General features: G+C 34.2%; 1 protein-coding gene across 4 annotated transcripts in view; it reads left to right on the forward strand.

Moving 5' to 3' along the window:
- Nucleotides 1-19,630, forward strand: part of Dmxl1 (Dmx like 1) — a 134,933-nt gene that overhangs the window by 87,644 nt on the left and 27,659 nt on the right. For 2 of the 4 annotated variants that reach the window (XM_010633900.3, XM_033761681.1), the window contains 4 exons: nt 503-588; nt 907-1,108; nt 2,337-2,454; nt 5,385-5,447. In XM_010633900.3, coding sequence (XP_010632202.1) covers nt 503-588; nt 907-1,108; nt 2,337-2,454; nt 5,385-5,447 — 469 coding nt within the window. The remainder of the gene's footprint in view (nt 1-502; nt 589-906; nt 1,109-2,336; nt 2,455-5,384; nt 5,448-19,630) is intronic. The other 2 variants (XM_033761680.1, XM_010633901.3) reach the window with 1 other exon arrangement.

Genomic DNA, 19,630 nt, shown 5'->3' on the forward strand with positions numbered 1-19,630 from the left:
GAAGTAAACAAATATACCTGTGTAATTTTATTTCCCCTGCTTTCTTGCACCCCATACATAGTATTTCAAAATTTAATTTTTAATTATTAATACATACTGGAGTTTTCTCCATATTAACTCTTAAGAGATCATAACTCATTATTTTTATGGCTACTGTAAAATTCCATACTTCAAAATGGAGTTATTGGGCTGAGGATTTAGCTCGGTGGCACCATGCGTGCCTGGCAAGTACAAGGTCCTAAGTTCGATCCTGGGTACTGGAAAAAAAAAAAATGGTTGTTTACCCTGTACTTTTCCGATAGAAAGTTTCGTTATTTTTACTCTTCTGCTGTTGTCAATAATACTGATTTGAGTTACTGTGTGTGTATGTGTATTACTTTATTCTTGTAGAGGTATATCTTCAGGATAGATTCCTAATAATAGAGTTGTTGAGTCAAAGGTAATGTACTCATATAAATCCCTGCATATATTTTTGACAGACCCATTTTCATTTTATTTTTAGTTGGTCACTGATGCGACTGGCGATGGTACAATTGGTGCTCAACAATTTGAAAACCTTCTATCCCTTTGCAGGTCATGATCTTGCAGGTAATAAATATCTTAGTATGAATTAATTGTATGACTGCTTTGATTTTTTTATTCAGTAAATTTTTTAAAATAGTTTTGAAAAAGCTTAAAGACTTTGTTTTAATAGACAGGTTACTTTTAACTGAACAAACCATCATTAAATGTGTCATTCAGTTAAGTACTTGATGAGAGTATCCTATTTTTCAGCCTGGTAAATTTCCATTCCCACATCTGTCCTGTTAAAATGTGTGTTAATAACTTACCTTAGGCTTTCTTACAATTAAATGTAGCATTTTATTGCAGAAGACAAATGGGTTCAAATATATTTTCCCCTTCTAGAGCTTCCAGTTAGTTCACCTCTTTGTCATGCTGTTCTAAAAACTCTTCAATGTTGGGAACAAGTTCTTCTTCGACGACTTGAAATCCATGGTGGACCACCTGAAAACTATATCTCCGGTCATACCTCTGAAGAGAGGTCATCTGCAGGTCCTGCAATTCTCCGCCACAAAGCTTTGCTGGAACCTACAAATACTCCTTTCAGGTAGGTTTTCCTGTGAGTACTGTTCTTAAGTAAGGAATTTTACTAAATCACAATGTTTTCAGGTGGTATTTAGAGAAAAATATTTAAGACCTAAATTTAATTTTCTGTTGTAGGCTTATGTGTGAGTCTTTGTGTAATGGCTAAGGTAGTACAAGGTAGCAAACTTTTCTTGCAAAGGTCCATTTAGTAAGTATTGTAGGGTTTTGGGGATGTCCTTTTTTACAACTTCTGACCCTCTACCTTTGTAGAGTGAAAGCAACCATAGACCTTAATTAAGACAGTATATAAACATTGAGCCTTGGCTGTTGTCCAGTAAGTTTTATTTTTTTTAAATGTGAGGCAGACTAGATTTGGCCTATGGTCTGTAGTTTGCTGATATCTGCTCTAGAGCAATGTTGTTCAAAATAGCCATCAATAAATATTTTATTGCCCATGGTGAAAATTTGAACCAAAGGGTAAACCAGTGCTATGCTTGCAGAAAGTCTTATACAAAAAAACATTTACTGAACTCAATGGTTTGCTTACTGGTTTAGTATTAAGTTTTTTTTAATGTTCTTGTAGATGCTCTTACTTAACTCATTGGTTATCAATAGCAAAATGGAAAATACTAAGTAGTACTACTCCTAGTTCTCTTCTAGAAAATAAGCCTATTTTTGTTATATCTCATGTCCCTAGATTAGGGGTCAGCCAACTATGGCCAGCTTCTGTGTCCAAATCTAGACCTCTTACTGCTTTTATAATTATGTTATTGAATCACAGACATGCCTGTCATTTGCATATTGCAGGATGACTATCCTGATTGGGACCAGAATGTTTTAGTTTTCAGTGTTTCTCAGGTTTTGGAATATTTGCATACTTTACTGGTTGAATCTCCCCCAGAATACTCTAAATCTAAAACTTTTTTTAGCATCATATCAGTGCTTAAAAGTTTTCATATTAGGGAGCATTTTGGATTCGGGAACATTTCAAATTAGGGATGCACAAATTGTTCATATGACTGCTTTCTCAGTACTTTGGCACAGTTGAGCATTGTGCTATAAACCATCCACTCCATGAAGCCTATAGTGTTTACTGTGTGATCTTTAAAAAAATGCTTCTGGCTGCTTTCCTAGATCATATGGTGTAATTCTAGTTAATTTATTTTAATAAGCATTCATAATAGCACCAAGAAATTGTGGTCAATTTAATCAGAAATATCCAAAGTACATAATTAAATTACTATCTGTAGATCCAAACATCATCTGGCACTGTCTGTAAAGAGGCTTTGGCAGTATTTGGTGAAGCAGGAAGAAATTCAAGAAACTTTTATCAGAAATATTTTCACAAAGAAGCGATGTCTAAATGAGGTTTGTATATATTAATACCTCTACTATTCTATTCCAAAGTCTTGTCTTGCATGCGTTTGAGATACATTTTACGGATTTTTTTTGAAAGTTCATTTTTATATCAAAAACATGTAATTAATTCTAGAACAAATGATTCAAAAGAAGAGTAACAATTTTTTCATAAATCAGTTTTAAAGTCATTAAAGGTATTTGGGACTTTTTTCTCAGATTTTTTTTAGATTCTGTATCTTTCTCTCTATTTTTATTTAGTATGATCAGTTTTTTAAAGACAAGAAATTTCCTGTGATTTCATGTGATAGTTACCAGAAGTCTTAGAAGTTTAACTGAACTGGATTTGAATACTGAAAACATTTTAAACACTTTTTCTTCTTCTATAGATTATGTGTAGCTAAATGAAATTTTGCAAACGCAAATTAATTTATAATTATTGGTTGATTATGCTTTGATGTTATTATCATAATGTTTCTGGGTTTTGTTTTGATTTTTGTCATTTAATTCAATGCTACTAAGAAAGCACCAGTTTGTTAGTATGGGAAACTTGTATCTGAATGCATATGAACATTTTGCTTCCTCCATTAAGAAAAGTTTTTATTCTAAAAAATATTAGGTGAATAAACAGTGGTGGAGTTAAGATGTGTTATATACCTGTATCAGCTCCCCACAATGATTGTAGTCATTATATGCTGCAAACTTGTAGTAATAAAAAATAAAACATGAAAAAATAAAATGGGAGGTAAAACAAAATATACTTGTTGGAGAAATAATAGAATGACTTCACATTAGAAAATTAAGCAAAAAGCAAGATGACATCAAACTTTGAAAAGAAGGAAAATTAACATATATCTTATTGTCTCTTAAGTAGTAATTTGTAAGAGACAACTGTAGGTGCTTTTCTTTACCATTTCCCTAATTTTGTAAATATATTTAAATTGCTCACACTAGGAAACAGAATATATAATATTCTTTCAGACTTAAAGATATTTTGACATGAGTACCTTGGTATTACACTGAAATCTTGGCAAATGTGAATGTTTCATTTGTTAACCTTATGTAAACTGTGTCTTATTTAGTATATGAGTACCATGAGAATATTTCTAGAAAATGTTTGGATAAAATTAGGAATGAATCAGCTAAAGAAGAGTGTAAGACTGATTAGGATATGTGTACTAGAAAAGTGGTGTTCATTATATCTTTGCCTAAAATAATTTCTGAAAAGTTAATAGCATTCTGATGTAGTGTATAAAGCATTGCTGCATTGTTCTATATAAAGTATGTGTTTACTTGGCTTGTTACTTTGGTGTCTCTAGTGTACCTTTTAATGTGAATATTCAAATTTTGATTGTCTTATTGATTCAGAAATAAAATTATTAAGGGGATATGGTAGGATAACCAAGGCAGAATGCATGAAAATAGTAGATCATTAATACATTTATACATTTTTACATACATTTCTTTATTAGTTTTATTGCAATTATTTTAATTGAAAGCATGAACATATGTGGTAAACTAACAATTTTGTAATCAAAAAGCTAACTATTCTTCTGAATTTTATTTTTTATCTGTAAAATGACTATTTCACCCCTGCTTTGCAGTTTTTGATTAGTAGACTTATTTATTCTTCCATTCACTTTGAAGTTATGAGACATTTTTTATTATTACTTTGCCATTTTATTCTTATTCATAGTACTCTTAGACTTTTTGATAAGAGAATATGAAAAGAAAAATTTATATAGCACATATAGGTTAAATGGAGTTAAATCTTAACTTCATTGAGTTGATATGAAATTATTTCATTTTTACTGGAAATTTGACTACTCACAAAATGACCTTGTACTTTCTGGTATAAAATGATGGTTATGTGTAAATCTTGGGGGAAAATGGATGAGTTGCTTTATTCCTTTCCAGGCGTGGACACTAAACTACCATTTTTGACCTATTCCTCGATCTAACCTTAAAGTCCTAGCATATCCTCAGATCTTTTCTTTACCTATATAGTATAGCTTACTGGTACACACATTTTTAAAATAGAATGGCTTCCCTACTTCTACCTATTTGAAAATTAAGCACTCATGCCTGCAGATAGAATGTCTGAGCCATCCCATCAGAAAAATGGGACTTGGCAGATGTGCTCTTTTCTTTTCTTTCTTTCTGTTTGTTTGTTTTTTGTTTTATTTTGTTTGAGACAGGGTCTCACTATCTAGTTGAGACTGACCTGTAATTCATTATGTAGTCCAGGCTGGTCTGGAACTCACAGTGATACTCCTGCCTTAGCCTCCCAAGTGCTGGGATTACAGGCGTGTGCCACCATGCCCAGCTGGCAGATGTGCTCTTTGTTTCCAGTTCCCTTTTCTGTTTTATTTCATTTTCTGACAATTAAAAGTTTTGAATCAACTTTTTCTTTAAATGTAATATCCCCCTTGAGTGGAGAATGTGTGCCTCCACTCAATTCATTGACTGTTTTTGGCTAAATTGGTATGAGAGAATTTAAAAAATAAAAATGGAAATTTTCCATTCAGATTTTTCTGAAGGGTTATGTTATCATGGGAATAAGACAGGGTCATGTAGAAGAGAACGATTTTGTTTTTTCATTCATAGTACTCTGGTACTTGTGGCTCTGAGTTTTTAAATATAAAGTACTTTAGGCTCAGTCTTGCTTAAATATTAACATTTCAAAATAAGTAAATTTTTTATGTGGTAGAATAAAATTTATAGTGGTGGTTAATGTGTTCTGAGCTATTAAGTTGTCCTGCACCCTAGCCATGCACTGTCATAATACTTCTTGTAAGGTATATGAAATTTAAGAATGATGACTCAGTTCCATATTCTTTTCTAGTCAATTTAGTTAAAATAAAAAAAATTTTAATATCCCCCAATATTTTTCATGTTAAATCTCATCTTTACTCTTTGTTATGTGATTATTCTTGATGAAGTCATTAGGGGACAACAGTGAAATCATCAAAAATTCTATGATGGAGGAGCCAAACATCAATAAGGTACAAAACATCATTCAACTGAAATTAGAAATTGCATTCTTAATCAGAAGATCAAAATCTTATTTTGATTTTGACCAGACTATTTTCAGTGGAATTAAAATGTTATTCCCTCAGGTTATCTTTCATTTTAAATATTGCAAATATAAAAATCATTTATTTTGTATTAATAAGAGAATGCAGTTTTAAAGGGAGTTGAATGTATTCTGCTTTGGCTACAGAATTTTTTTAGTAAATACAACTAAAGTTCTCAATAAATATAATTATACTAGCAATTGTAGAAGTGTAGTAACTTTTGTTTCATTTCTACAAGTATCATTTTTGAAGTTAAATTTTCTCTATGATACTAATACCTAAAAAAAAGCAAATACTATTATATAGCATTCATTTTACTCTAAGAATAGCATGTAGCGCCGGGCATGGTGGCGCACGCCTGTAATTCCAGCACTCAGGAGGCTGAGGCAGGAGAATCACTGTGAGTTCGAGACCAGCCTGGGCTACATAGTGAATTCCAGGTCAGTCTCAACTATATAGTGAGACCTTGTCTCAAAAAAACCAAAAAAAAAAAAAGAATAGCATGTAGCGCAATGCCTTGTGTATAGTAGGTACTCGTAGTACTTGAGAATCAAAGTAGAAGAATGAGAATTTGTACCATCATGAAATAACTCCTAGATGTGATCATAAATTCAAATATGATATAACTCATACTTCATGTTCTATAAGATAGTGATTTATTTTAGGGAGAAATCTTCTCAAAAGATTTTTTAAACATTCACTGATTCCACCTTTTATTCTTTCTCAGTGGAATCTTTGGTAAAACAGGAAATAATTGTATCCAATTAATAAAATGGTTTGATATCAGATATATATTATAATTTAAAATTTAGCAAAATAAGTATATGTGCCTCATACTTTGAAATTTTCTAATGGTTTTTTGAAATTTTAAATTGCTTACCAATTTTACTTACTTGGGCCAGTGATTACTAACTACTCTTTATACATTATTAAAAAAAGTTTTTCCTTCCTTCCTTCCTTCCTTCCTTCCTTCCTTCCTTCCTTCCTCTTTCTTTCTTCCTTTCTCTTTCTTTCTTTCTTTCTTTCTTTCTTTCTTTCTTTCCTTTCTTTCCTTTCTTTCCTTTCTTTCCTTTCTTTCCTTTCTTTCCTTTCTTTCCTTTCTTTCCTTTCTTTCCTTTCTTTCCTTTCTTTCCTTTCTTTCCTTTCTTTCCTTTCTTTCCTTTCTTTCCTTTCTTTTTTTTGATACCGGAAGCAAACTCGGAGCCTTTAGTGCTTGCGAGGCAGGCAGTGGAACCACAGAGCTAAATCCCCAGCCCTCAAGAATTCTTGTCCAAAGATTTTTCTTTTAATACTGTTTATGCAGTCGTTCTGTTTTGTTAACATCATAGCTGTTTCAAATTTCAGCATTTTCAGGCCTTCTATTATACTTAAAAAATATTTATTATATATAGTTGATCCTAAAAAATTGCACGATTAAAGTGTGTACCTTGATGAATTTTTGTATGTGTATTTACTTTGAAACCATCACTACCATCAAGATAATGAACATATCCATCACTCCCTCAAAGTTTAATACTTTACTTGTTCTTTATCTCCTTCCTCTGCCTTTTGCCTCCCTCAAGCAACTACATATCAGTTCCTGATATTATAGGTTAATTTGCATTTTCTAATATTTTATGTAACTGAATTTTATATGTTTTGACTGCAGTTTGTATCTTAACACTTGGTTCCATTTTTCAGCTATTTCAGATGAATACTTTGAAAATTCATACACAGGATTCTTTGTGTGGACATAGGCTCTTATTTCTCTTGTGTAAATGCCCAGAATTGGAACAGCTGGTTCATATGATAGGTGTATGTTTAACTTCTTGGAAAGCTGTCCACAAGTTTTCCACTTCATAGTTTTACATCTTTAGAGGAAATGTAAATCTGTTACTTCACATTTTTACTATCACTTAGTATAGTCAACTTTTTAGTTTTATAGGTGTGTAGTAAGAGTTCATATATCTACTTAAGTGACATGTCTTCAAATCTTGGATACATTTTTTTATTGAGTTGCACCATGGAAGTTAATAGTTCTTTGTTCTAGATAGTAAGTCTTACCAGATATGTGCTTTGAAAATACATTCTGAGGCTTGTCTCTCAGTGTCTTTTTCAAGCAGTTCTTATTTTTGATGAGGTCTTTTTAATAAGAGATCCCACTTGTTGATTGATGGTGCTAGTTCACATGTACCTAAGGTTTTGTTCATAAAATCTTTTCCTACACCAATGTCTTTGAGAGTTTTACCTACCTCTCTTCCAGCCAGTTTAGTGTTTCTGTTCTAATATTTAACTCTTTAATCCAAATTAATTTTAGTTTAGTGTATGGTGAGAGACACATGTCTAATTTTAATCTTTGGAAGTTGAAACCCAGTTTTTCCAGCACCATTTATTTAAGAGGCTGTGTCTTTTCTCTAGTAAGGCTGTTTGGCTCCTTTGTCAAAGATGAAGTAGCTGATTGTGTCTGGAGTTATTTCTGCATCTTTTCATCTGTTCCACTGGTCCTCAGGTCTGTTTTTAATATCCTCTTTGATCTCATTTTTTCAAAGTGCTATAGTTTTCAGACTAGAGGTCTTTGATTTCTTTTGTTAGGTTGATTCCTAGTTATTTCAATTTTTTTCGATGCTATTGTGAAAGGAATCGTTTGCCCCATTGTTCTCTCGGTAAGTCTGTTGTTCATGTACAGGAAAGCTATTGATTTTTGTGTGTTGACCTTATAGCCAGCTACTTTACTGAATTTGGTTAAGTCTAGAAGACTTTTGGTGGAGTTCTTGGGGTCTTCCATAGAGAGTATCATGTCATCTGCAAATATTGACAATTGAACTTCTTTGTTTTCTATCTTTATTCCTTTTCTTTCTGTTGTCTAATTGTTATGGCTAATGTTTTCTAAACTATTGAACAGGAGTGATGATAGTGGACATCCTTGTCTTGCTCCTTATTTTAGTGTGAAGGATTTCAGTTTTTGACTATTTAGTATGATAATCGCTGTTGGTTTTTCATAGATTACTTTTATCAGATTGAGGTACTGTCTATTCCAATTTTCTGTAGGGTTTTATCATGAATGTATGTTGTTGTTTTTTTTGTTTTTTGTTTTTTGTGGTTTTTTTTGGAGGAAAAGTGGATTGAGAAAAAGATAGCTTCTGCCCATGAGAGACAGAAGGGGGATGGGAAAGTATGTTGCCATGTATGTTGGGTTTTATCAAACACTTTTTCTGCATCTGTTGAGTTTATCATATGGTTTTTGTCCTTGCTTCTGTTAATATCATGTATTACATTTATTGATTTGCATACGTTGAACCATCCCTGCATCCCTGGGATGAATCCCACTTGGTCAGGATGTATGATCTGCTTGATGATCTTTTGCATTCTATTGGCCAGTATCTTACTAAGGATTTTTGCATCTATGTTCATTAGTGAGCTTGGCCCGTGGTTCTCTTTTTTGGTTGGGTCTTTCTCTGCTTTGGGGATCAAGGTGATACTTGCTTCCAGGAATGTATTTGGGAGTATTGCTTCCCTTTCAATTTCTTTGAAGAGTTTAAGCATATACAGTAGTGGCAGTAGTTCCTCTGCTAATGTCTTGTAGAATTCTGCAGTGAAGGCATCAGGGCCCAGGCTTTGCTTAGTTGGTAAGATTTTAATTATTTTTTTAATTTCATAGATTGATATTGGATTGTTTAGAGAATTTTTAGGTCTTTTTCAACTTTGGTAATTCATTATGTATCTAGGAATCTGTCCATTTCTTCTGTGTTTTCCATCTTATTGGTATATAGGTTCTCAAAGTAGGTATTGATAATCCTCTGGATTTCTGCCTCATCTGTTGTAATTTACCCTTTTTATTCCTAATTACATGGATTTGGGCTTTTTCTTTTTCCTTTTTTGATGAGGTTAGCTAAGGGTTTGTCAATTTTGTTCATTCTTTCAAAGAACCAACTCTTGGCTTCATTGTTTTTTTTTTTTTTTCATTTTCTTGGTCTCCATTGCATTGCTTTTTGCTCTTATCTTTATAATATCCTTCCTTGTATGAGCTTTGGGTTTGTCCTGCTCTTCTTTTTCTAGAAGCTTGAGGGTCAACATCAGGTTGTTTATTTGAGCTTGCTCTATTTTCCTAAAATGAGTATTCATTTCTATGAATTTTCCTCATAAGACTGCTTTCATTGTGTCCCATAGATTTTGATACATTGTATTGACATTGTCATGTAATTGTAGAAGCTGTCTGATTTCTTGTTTAATTTCCTCTGTGACCCATTGGTTATTCAGAAGTGTGTTGTTCAATTTCCATGTGTTTATGAAATTCTTGAGGTTTCTTTTGCCTTTGATCTCCTGTTTCATCGTACTGTGGTCTCATAATATACAGGGGATAACTTCAGTTCCATTGCATTTACTTAAACATGTTTTATGAGCAAGTATGTGGTCTATTTTAGAGAAGAAGCTGTGTGCAGCTGAAAAGAATGTGTATTCTGATTTTGTCAGGTAGAATATTCTGTAAACATTTGTTAAGTCCATTTGTTCAAGAGTTTGGTTGAGTTCTAGTATTTCATTGTTTAATTTTTACCTAGTTGATCTATCTTTTTGTAACAGTGGGGTATTGAGGTCCCTCACTACTATTGTATTAGTGCTTATTTGATTTTCGTGTCCATTAGTATTTGTTTTATGTAGTTGGATGCACTAGTGTTTGGTGCATATATATTCATGATTGTCATCTCTTCCTCTTGAATTGTCCCCTTTACAAGAATGTAGTGTCCTTCTTCATCTTTCTTAATTAGTGTTGGTTTGAAATCTAGTTGATGTGCAAAGAGGATAGTTACTCCTGCTTTTTTTTTTTTTTTTTTTTTTGGTTCGTGTCACATGGAATATTTTTTTCCACATTTATATTTTCAGTCTATGAATTCCCTTTTGAATTAAATGTGTTCCTTGTATGCAGCATATTGTTGAATCTTGCTTCTAAACCCATTCTGCCACTCTATTTATTTTGATTGGTGAATTGAGACTGTTAACATTCATAGTTATAGCTGTTATGTAATGACTTATTCTTGTTATGACTTTTTTTTGGATTCTCCCCCTTTGTATTTAATTTCTTTCCTTTTTTTCTTTTTCTTTTTCTGGTACCAGGTATTGAACTCAGGACCTTGCACTTGCCAGGCAGTTGTAGTGCCACTGAGCTACATACCTTACCCCTATTTGTGTTTAATTTCTTGTTGTGCCTGATGGTTTCATTCTTCTAGGCTTCCTGGAGTTGTGATCCTCATTGTCTTTTCCTAGGATATTGTTTAAAATTTTTTGGAGTTCTGGTTTGGTATTCATGAAGCTCCTAAAGGCACTCTTTGTCATGAAAGTATCTTATTTCTCCATCACTTTTGAAAGGTAGTTTTGCAGGGTACAACAGTCTGAGCTGGAAATTGTTTTCCTTTAAGGCTTGAAATACATCACGCTAAGCTCATCTTGCCTTGAGGGTTTGTGTTGAGAAGTCTGCTGTGACTCTGATGGGCTTTCCTTTGTATGTGGTTTCTTTTCTCCAACTGCTTGTAGAATTTTGTTCTTCTGTTGAATTTCTGGGATCTTGATTGGTATATGTCTAGATGTAGATTTTTTTATTATTATTATGGCTATTTGGAGTCCTATATGCCTCATTTATCTGTATTGTATGTCAAGTCCCCCCTGCCGATAGTTTTCTGCCATTACTTCTGTGAACAGTTTTTTTGTGTGTCATCTCTACTCCTTCATTCCAATAAGTCTTATGTTATTTATTTATTTATTTTTAATGGTACTGGGGAGTGAACTCTGGACCTTGTCCTTGCAAGGCAGATGGTGGAACCACTGAGCTAAGTCTTATGTTATTCTTCTTTGTATTGTCTAGCAGCTGCTAGATTGATTTCTCCTGGTTCCTTACTATTTTTAAGAAATTTTTCTTTTCCTGGTCACTAATTGAAATCCTATCATCTGTATCTGAAATTCTGTCCTCATATTGGCTCATTCTGCTGCATAAACTTTCAGTGGAGTTTTTAATCTCCTGGAAATTTCTTTGCATCTTTTTTATGGATTCTGTTTGTTTCTCACATTGGTATTCCATTATGTTCCTCACCTCTTGCAGTATGGGAACAATCTCAATCTCTGTTGTCATCTGAGAAATTTTTTCTGATTTTATTTTTTCCAGGTTCTCATTTGTTGCCAGTTCAGAGAGTCCAGGTGGTTTAGTATCAGATTGTTCCATCTTATTACCCTTTGGGGTTGCCTTAGGTGATCTGCAAGTCTTGATTTTGAGATTTGTTTACATGTCTTCTCGTTTTAACAGATCAGCCTGCTGAGATGAGCAATACTTTGCTCACCCAGTGTTCTTCCAATTCTCAGTGAGCCACCATGCTGCCTTTTCTCTGCTACCCACTAGTTCATCAGTTCTTGGGCTCACAGTGGTTGCCTTTTGGATCCCTGAGCTGACCTGTTGTTAGGGCAGGCTTCTGGTTGGGACCTGTGCATAATTGGGATGGTATCTTGGCTTGTCTGTGGATGGGACCTATGCATCCCAGACCGTAGTATCTGAGTAGGTTTCTGACTAGAGTCTTCGTACACTTACTGATGGTTATTAGGGCAGGCCTTTGGCTATTACTTCTGTGCCTGTGCAGCTCTTTTCCGGTTGGGCCCTTGGCTGTGGCCTGTGATGGAGTGAGTCAAGGTGGGATCCTGGCTGAATCTGCCTGTGGCTGTGCTCTTCTGATCCACAAGACTCTTCCCAGGATATCTATCTTATCTATCTTTTTTGTTTTGTTTTGTTTTGTTTTTTGAGACAGGGTCTCACTATGTAGTTGAGACTGACCTGGAACTCACTCTGTAGCCCAGGCTGGTCTTGAACTCACAGTGATCTTCCTGCCTCAGCCTCCTGAGTGCTGGGATTGCAGGTGTGTGCCACCATACCTGGCTTATATATTTTTTAACTAAAAAGATAAGGGTTACCGAAGTATAGGGAAAAGTCACGAAAGATGGTCATAATCTGTCGAAGAGGGTAATATATACTTGATGGCAAAGTTAGTCTTATTATTGTGGGCTGTGTGGTTTAACCATACTTGTCTATTTACAGTGTCTAAATATGTAGACTTGGCTAGAGAGCATGTTCTAAAGAACTGGTTATTTGCATTTCACTAATGTAATTAGGTCACTATAAAGAGGAAAGGAACCCACAATTAACTCTCCCTTTCTCCCCCAAAAAACTAAATAAATGAACACTCTGCACCTAACTTTGACATCGACCTTCATTCATACTTTGTTCGTTTTCCCATGAGCAGACAAATGAGTGAAAGCTGACAGCCACTGATTGAAAGTTTTATAGCAATCCAGACTGCTTTTTAAAAAAGGAGGGTCTTAGTAGATCTCGAGAAGTTGTGCACATTTGATAATCAGATTGATTTAGATATTATTTATGGCAGATAGCCTAGTCTGAGTTCTAGATCTGTGGCTTGAGCTTTATTTGTCTTCCACTGTTTTGCTTCATCATTTTCTAAACAAAACCTGGATTGATAGCAGAATTGTGCAAATCTATATTACTAAGGCTTGCTTATTTTTCAAAATATATAAACATTTCACAGCTTTTCTGCATTAGGTGACAGACTTTGGTCATGAAATGTTAGGTGCTGTCATTGAGTATTTTTCTGGAAACAGTAATCCAAGGTTAAGATTCCGTGCATCAAAGACAGAATCCTGGGATCCAACAATGATAACATGGCAGTAAAGTATATTGTTTTTATCTGGGTCTGCTTCAATTTTGGAACTGGTTCTGCTAGCAAATGCTGGATTTTTAAAAATCTTGCCAGTTAGCCCAGCTCTCTTGTCAAATCCCGCATTCAGCCTTTCTTGTCTTCCTATTGAGTTTGTAATCGTAAATAATGATAGATTTGGTAAATGGATTTTTTTTCCTGCTTTTGAGATGATCATATGGTTTTTGTTAGTCTGTTAATACAATTAAATAGGTTGATGAATTTTTTGAATGTTGAACCAATTTTGCACTCATGGCAAAAGCCTTATTTGGTTGTAATTTGTTATTTCTACTATATATTGTTAATTTTCCTTTGTTAATTTTTAAGGAATTTTTGTACTTATGTTCCTAGGGAATACTGAGGTTTATTTGGGGTTTCTTTTTTGTTTTTATTTGTTTGGTTTTATGTTATATTGGAATTGTGACAGCCTCTTGTGGGATGAGTGGCAAGGATTCTATTCTGTTCTGTTCCATTTTGGGAAAGAATTTATACAAATATGGCCTTAGTATTTAGGACTCATTTATTTCATGTTTACTTTGTTAATTTTATTAGAAAATATTTATTTTAGGGCCAGGGATTTAGCTCATTGGTTCCGCCCCTGCCTTGCAAGCACAAGGAACCAAGTTCGATCCCTGGTACCAAAAAAAAGAAAAAGAAAATATTTATTTTATTTCATTAGTGTAGTACTGAAGTAGCCTAAGTAAACAGCTTTGCACTGTAGAAGCTAGTAACTGAAATTCAGTACTGAGTTATGGGGTCTCAGTTGAGTATTTCCTTCTACTCTTGAAATCTTTTAATAAAAGGATTTTAATAAAATCCTTTATTGACATGTAGAATTAATGTTGATCATTTAAAAGCTACTGCTTCTTAAATAGTACTGGAATCCTGGAAAATTAGTAGAACTGACTCTCCACCAGCTTCTAAGGAGAGCTCTGTGGTACTCAAACATTATTTATATCAATTTCTGTATAATCAATCTCGTTTTTAATCAGTCAATGTCTCCCCTTCTCACCCCTCCCCCCCCACACGGGCATGCACGCATGCACACACACACTCTCGCACACACAATAATTGTGATAAAATAAAAATAACAAAATATATTCTTTATCTTTATGTAATTGTGCAGCCAATCCCACTATTTCCATAATTTTTTGATCCTACAAACTGAAACTGTATCCACTAAACAACACTTTCTTATTTTCCTTCAGCTATCCCAGGCAACCATCATTCTACCAATTTTAGTGCCTGAAGGTGCCTCATATAATTGTATAATGGTTGTGCTTTTGTGAGTAGATTATTTTACATAGCATGACCTCAAGCTTCTTCAATATTTTAGCGTGTTTCAGAATTTCTTTCATTTTAAAGTTTAAATGATGTTCCAGTGTAAATATCTACCACATTTTCTTTATCCACTTAATCAACCAGTTGATATTTGGGTTATTTCTTTTCTTTTCTTTTCTTTTTTTTGGGTGCCAGGAATCGAACTTGGGACCCTGCACTTGTGAGTCAGGTGGCAGAACCACTGAGAGCTAAATTCCCAGCCCTTCATTTTTTAATAATTGTGAATAATGCTACTATAAACATGGGTATCTGTTCAAGTATCTTTTCAATTCATGTGACTATAGAATCAGAAATGAAATTGCTGAATCATTTGATAATTATATGTTTAGTTTTTTAATCCTTATTATCTAAAAATTTCTTTGACTCCCAATATTCGGATTTTTTTCTTTATATATCTAGCTTAATGAAAGTGTGACTTTTTTTTCCTCTGTTAAACGTAACTAAAACTTTACATTTAGGAGACCTTTACAACTATATTCAATTTTGATATTGTTGACTCTTTTGAATTCTGTGATCTTTAACAAAATAAATTTTGTTTATAGAACTTGCAAGTTCTGTTTCTCCTTTTAGCTGAACTTGTCCCCAATTCCTTCGTTTCCTAGCTTTGATTCCATGATCCATCGCTGTGCACAGTCCCTTACAAGTATCCTCAACTTCCCTTCTGTATATATTCTATATTTTGTATGTGTTTGCAATTCTTAAACCTGCTTAAATCCATATCTTTGCCCTGCTGTGTGTCAGTATTCAAGCAACTGAATGTGCATGAAGGAAAAACAAAAACCATGGAGCTTGCCTTACTTAATAGTTATAAGCATGGATTCCAAGTTAATTTTAAACCACTCTGCAATTAAACTAAATTACTCTATAGTAAATTTCATTTTCCATTCTCTTCTCCAGTCTCCACATTTTTTTCTTTTCATACACTCTCTGTGTTTATCACAGATACCCATGTTTTGCTGTCTAAGTACAGCCAGTATATATTTAATCCAGTATTCTCAGCATCAATATATATGTAGGTATTTTGTTCTGCCTGTCCTAACAGTGGGTAAACTGTCACTCTTGTCCAAAGATAAAATATTTCACTTGTGCACTGATGCTATCCACTCATTTCTACCCCCGGACATTGCTTCAATTTTTATCTCAACTCCTCATAAATTTTGACCTCTCAGATTATTCTTACTGGCATGAACGAATATATTTTAAAATCTGACCTTTAAAATTATTTTTCTGTGGCTTTGTGTGGCAAAGCTAATTGATAACATTGCCTTTAAAGTGACTCAAGAAAATTTAAAGGATAAACCTATTTCCTTGTCCATCTCAGTAAATATTACTTTCATCTGTTTATATGGTGTGATTAAGAAATACAGTGAATATGTGCTGGGGGTTTTAGCTCAGTGGTTCTACCGCCTGTCACAAGCGCAAGGTCCCAAGCTTGATCCCTGGTATGAAAAAAAAAAAAAGGACAATGAATATTTAAAATTTTTTTAATTATTGCAATAAAAGATATATTGCCATTAATCCTATTCAGAATATTTTCCCTCATTTTAAACATACTTATGCCATCATTCTTGTCACTCTGTAAAGCAGCCCTGGAATTTCTTTTTCATGAGTATCTTAAATTGCACTGTTGTGGTTGTCTTGATATCCTAAGTGGACTCAAAATGTCTTTTTGACTTGGGGAAGAGGCAAAAGTCACATGGTGCCAGACTGAATAAGGTGGATGTGAACATGCTGTGTTGTTTTTACAAACCTGCCTTTCCATCAGCTGGCATTTTGCAGCTGCATTCACTGTTTGCTTGTTTGTTTTTTTGTTATTTGTCTTTGGAAGCAAAACATTGATTGCTACATTTTAGGTATACACAGTGATAACACCCAACATAAGGAATTTGCACCTGGACGTGATATACTATGCCCCTTCCCTTTTTCCCATTCCCCCTCCCTTCAACTCCCCCCTTCCCTCCCTGTGTACAAAAGCTTTATTTCCATTCTTCCTTCTGTTTTTACTTTTTCATGTGTGTCCCTTCCTTTGCCCTTCTCCCTTCCCTTGTTCCACTCCCCATTTGAACATTCTCTTTCCATTTCCCAATACCTATTACACATTTTAGTCCTTATTTCCACTTTTGGTTCCTCACACCAGAGAATGTGATATTTAAACATGTGTGTGTGATTTATTTCATTTTTGAGTATGGTCTCAAGGTGCAATCACTGTGGAAATCAGTGTGAAGATTCCTCAAAAAACTGCAACTAGAGAGTCCTTCTGATCCAACTATACCCCTTCTTGGTATCTCCCTAAAAGAATTAAAAGTATCATACTATAGCAGTATATGCACATCCACATTTATAGAGGCACAGTATATAATAGCTAAATCTTGGAAATAGCCCAAATGCCCATCAACTGATGAATGGTAAAGAAGTGTGTTTTTTTTAATGCAGTGGAGTACTACTGTGTTACAAAGAAGGATGAGCTTGAAACATTTATAGCTAAATGGACGCACCTTGAGACCACTGTATTTTTGATCACTCATAAAAGCACAAAAGACTTTAATAACTGCTTCAGAATGTAACAAGAACAATGAGATAGGTATATTCAAAGTGAAGGGAGTATTTTGATGAGGATTAATGACTAACTATAATAAAAATTTTTAATTTAAAATTCAATATATAGTATATTTTATATTTAAAAATTCATTAAATAGTATATTTTGATTATACCTCAAATCTCCTGAATAACAGGAATCTTCTTTTTACTCACACTGAATTATTACATTAGCAAAATTCCAATTTCAGTCACTTACCATTATCACTGTTTATACCACCCTAATCCAATCCACTACCACTTCTCACTTCAGTCACTGTAGTATCTTAACTGAGGGTATGAGGGTATGAAGCCATTCTCATATCCTTTATGTTTAAGTTCACAGAATTTCAGAACTTTCCAATTGCTTCTCAGCTTTACAGTAATGTCTGTACTCTACTACAGCTTTTATATTAGCTGAACACTGCCTAATTTTCTAATTTCATCTCCTTATCCACTCAAATAATTTACCTTGCTATTGTGAGATTATGATTGTATACCTGATACAGGGTTCAGAATCTTCATTTGTAAAAGATCACTTCAGGTTGAGTCTCATACGGGTCATCTTGATACTACATTGTTGAGAAGCAATTTTAGATAGAGAACAATAATTTATTTGCACATTAAGAAAGCTTTTTTGAAGTTCATATCTGCTTGAGCTTTCCTTCTATAGCTGAAAAATTTGAAAAGGCTCCCCTGGTGAAAACTCAAATGTTCTCTCCATCATTACCAGCAAATAGCAGATTCTTCTCTTCTGTGAAGATCTCATCTGTCTTAGCCTCCAAGATCTTCAAAACCTAGAAGTGTACTCTTAGTATATTTTAGATACCATGTGGTTAAATTGGGATATTGTCATAAAATTACAACGTTTGTACATTCTTATTTGATAGTGGTCTCTTGATGAGCCACAACTAAAGCTTTCCTTAAAGATATTCTCAAGCCAGAATGTTCATCAAACATAAATTCTTGCAGTTTGTAAGCAAGTTTGTATTTTGGATTAGAATATGACAATTTGTCATTAGATATGACAATTTTACATCTAGTGACTATTTTTGTCCATAGGGGTATCTTGGTTTGGATTATATAAATCTCTTTCAACTCTTTAGTTCAACAGTGTCTTAGTCACTTTTTCTTCATTGAGACAAAATACTTGACCTAACAGTTTAAAGGAGGCTAGGTTTAGTTTTGGCTGATAGTCAAAACTGTCTGTGGTCAACAAGCTAAATGCAGAAATGGCATGGTGGAAGGGCCTGCCCTGGAGGAAAGCTGTTCACTTAATGGCTCCAGGAAGCAGAGAGAGCAGGGAAGAGTTCCACAGAGATACCCTTCTAGGACACACCCCCAGGGCCCTGTGTCCAAGCAGGCCCTACCTGCTAATAGCACATTTAGTTTGGAACTCATCTCTGATATCTCTAATCACAGAGTCAGTCACCTTCCAAAAACCATGAGGCCTTTGGGGGACACCTCAGATCCAAGCCATAGTACTCATCTTAGTTGCCATTTTCAAGAATACTAGGACCGGGGGTTTGGCCCATTGGCTCCGCCACCTGTCTTACAAGCACAAGGGCCCAAGTTTGATCCCCAGTACCCCCCCAAAAAAAGTGAATACTGCCAACCTGGTCAGTACTCAGGCATTAGTAATATTTTTTCTAAACTTTGCAGAAAATAAATTGTATGCTATTTTTTCTCTTTTTTTGTTTTTTTGAGGCAGGGTCTCACTATGTAGTTGAGACTGACCTGGAACTCACTATGTAGCCCAGGCTGGTCTTGAACTCACAGCGATCCTCCTGCCTCAGCCTCCCTAGTACTGAGATTACAGGCGTGCTCCACCACGCCCAGCTAGTATGCTATTTTCAATGGATAATTTTCTAATTTCACTGTGAGCTGGGAGGTATTTTATACTAATTCATTTTAAAACATTGATAAGGAGAGAAATAATATACAACATTAAACAGTATTTCTAACTCTTAACATGTGTGTCCTCTTTCCAACTTTTATTTTAATAAACTTTTTTTTTTTTTCCGGGACCTTGCATTTGCAAGGCAAGAGGCGGAACCACTGAGCTAAATCCCTGGCCCAGTGAATGTTGATTTTTATGTGGTATTCTCTTCTGAGTTCAGAGTAGGCAAAACTTGTTCCTCATATAAACTAAACTGAATTAGAGTTTACTAAGCTACCAAAATGGTTACTGATCTGGGTGAGTTAGCATGACTTCTGAGGTCTCGGTATTCTTCACTAGTCAGTAAACTATAGAGAGCTGGCCAAATCCCACCTATTGTTTTGTTTGTTTGTTTGTTTTGTTTTTGTAATAGCCCATGAACTAAGAATGGTCTTTATGTATTTAAAGTGTTGTTTGAAAAATAAGGAAGAATATGCAACAGTGACCCTTTTTGGGCCACAAAAACTAAAATATTTACAGTGCTACCTTTTAGTATTTATAAAATACTATTAAAGAATTATAATAAGAAACTTGA

Source organism: Fukomys damarensis, unplaced genomic scaffold (assembly GCF_012274545.1).
Source record: "Fukomys damarensis isolate Sample0158 unplaced genomic scaffold, DMR_v1.0_HiC HiC_scaffold_9, whole genome shotgun sequence".
NCBI classification, from domain to species: domain Eukaryota; kingdom Metazoa; phylum Chordata; class Mammalia; order Rodentia; family Bathyergidae; genus Fukomys; species Fukomys damarensis.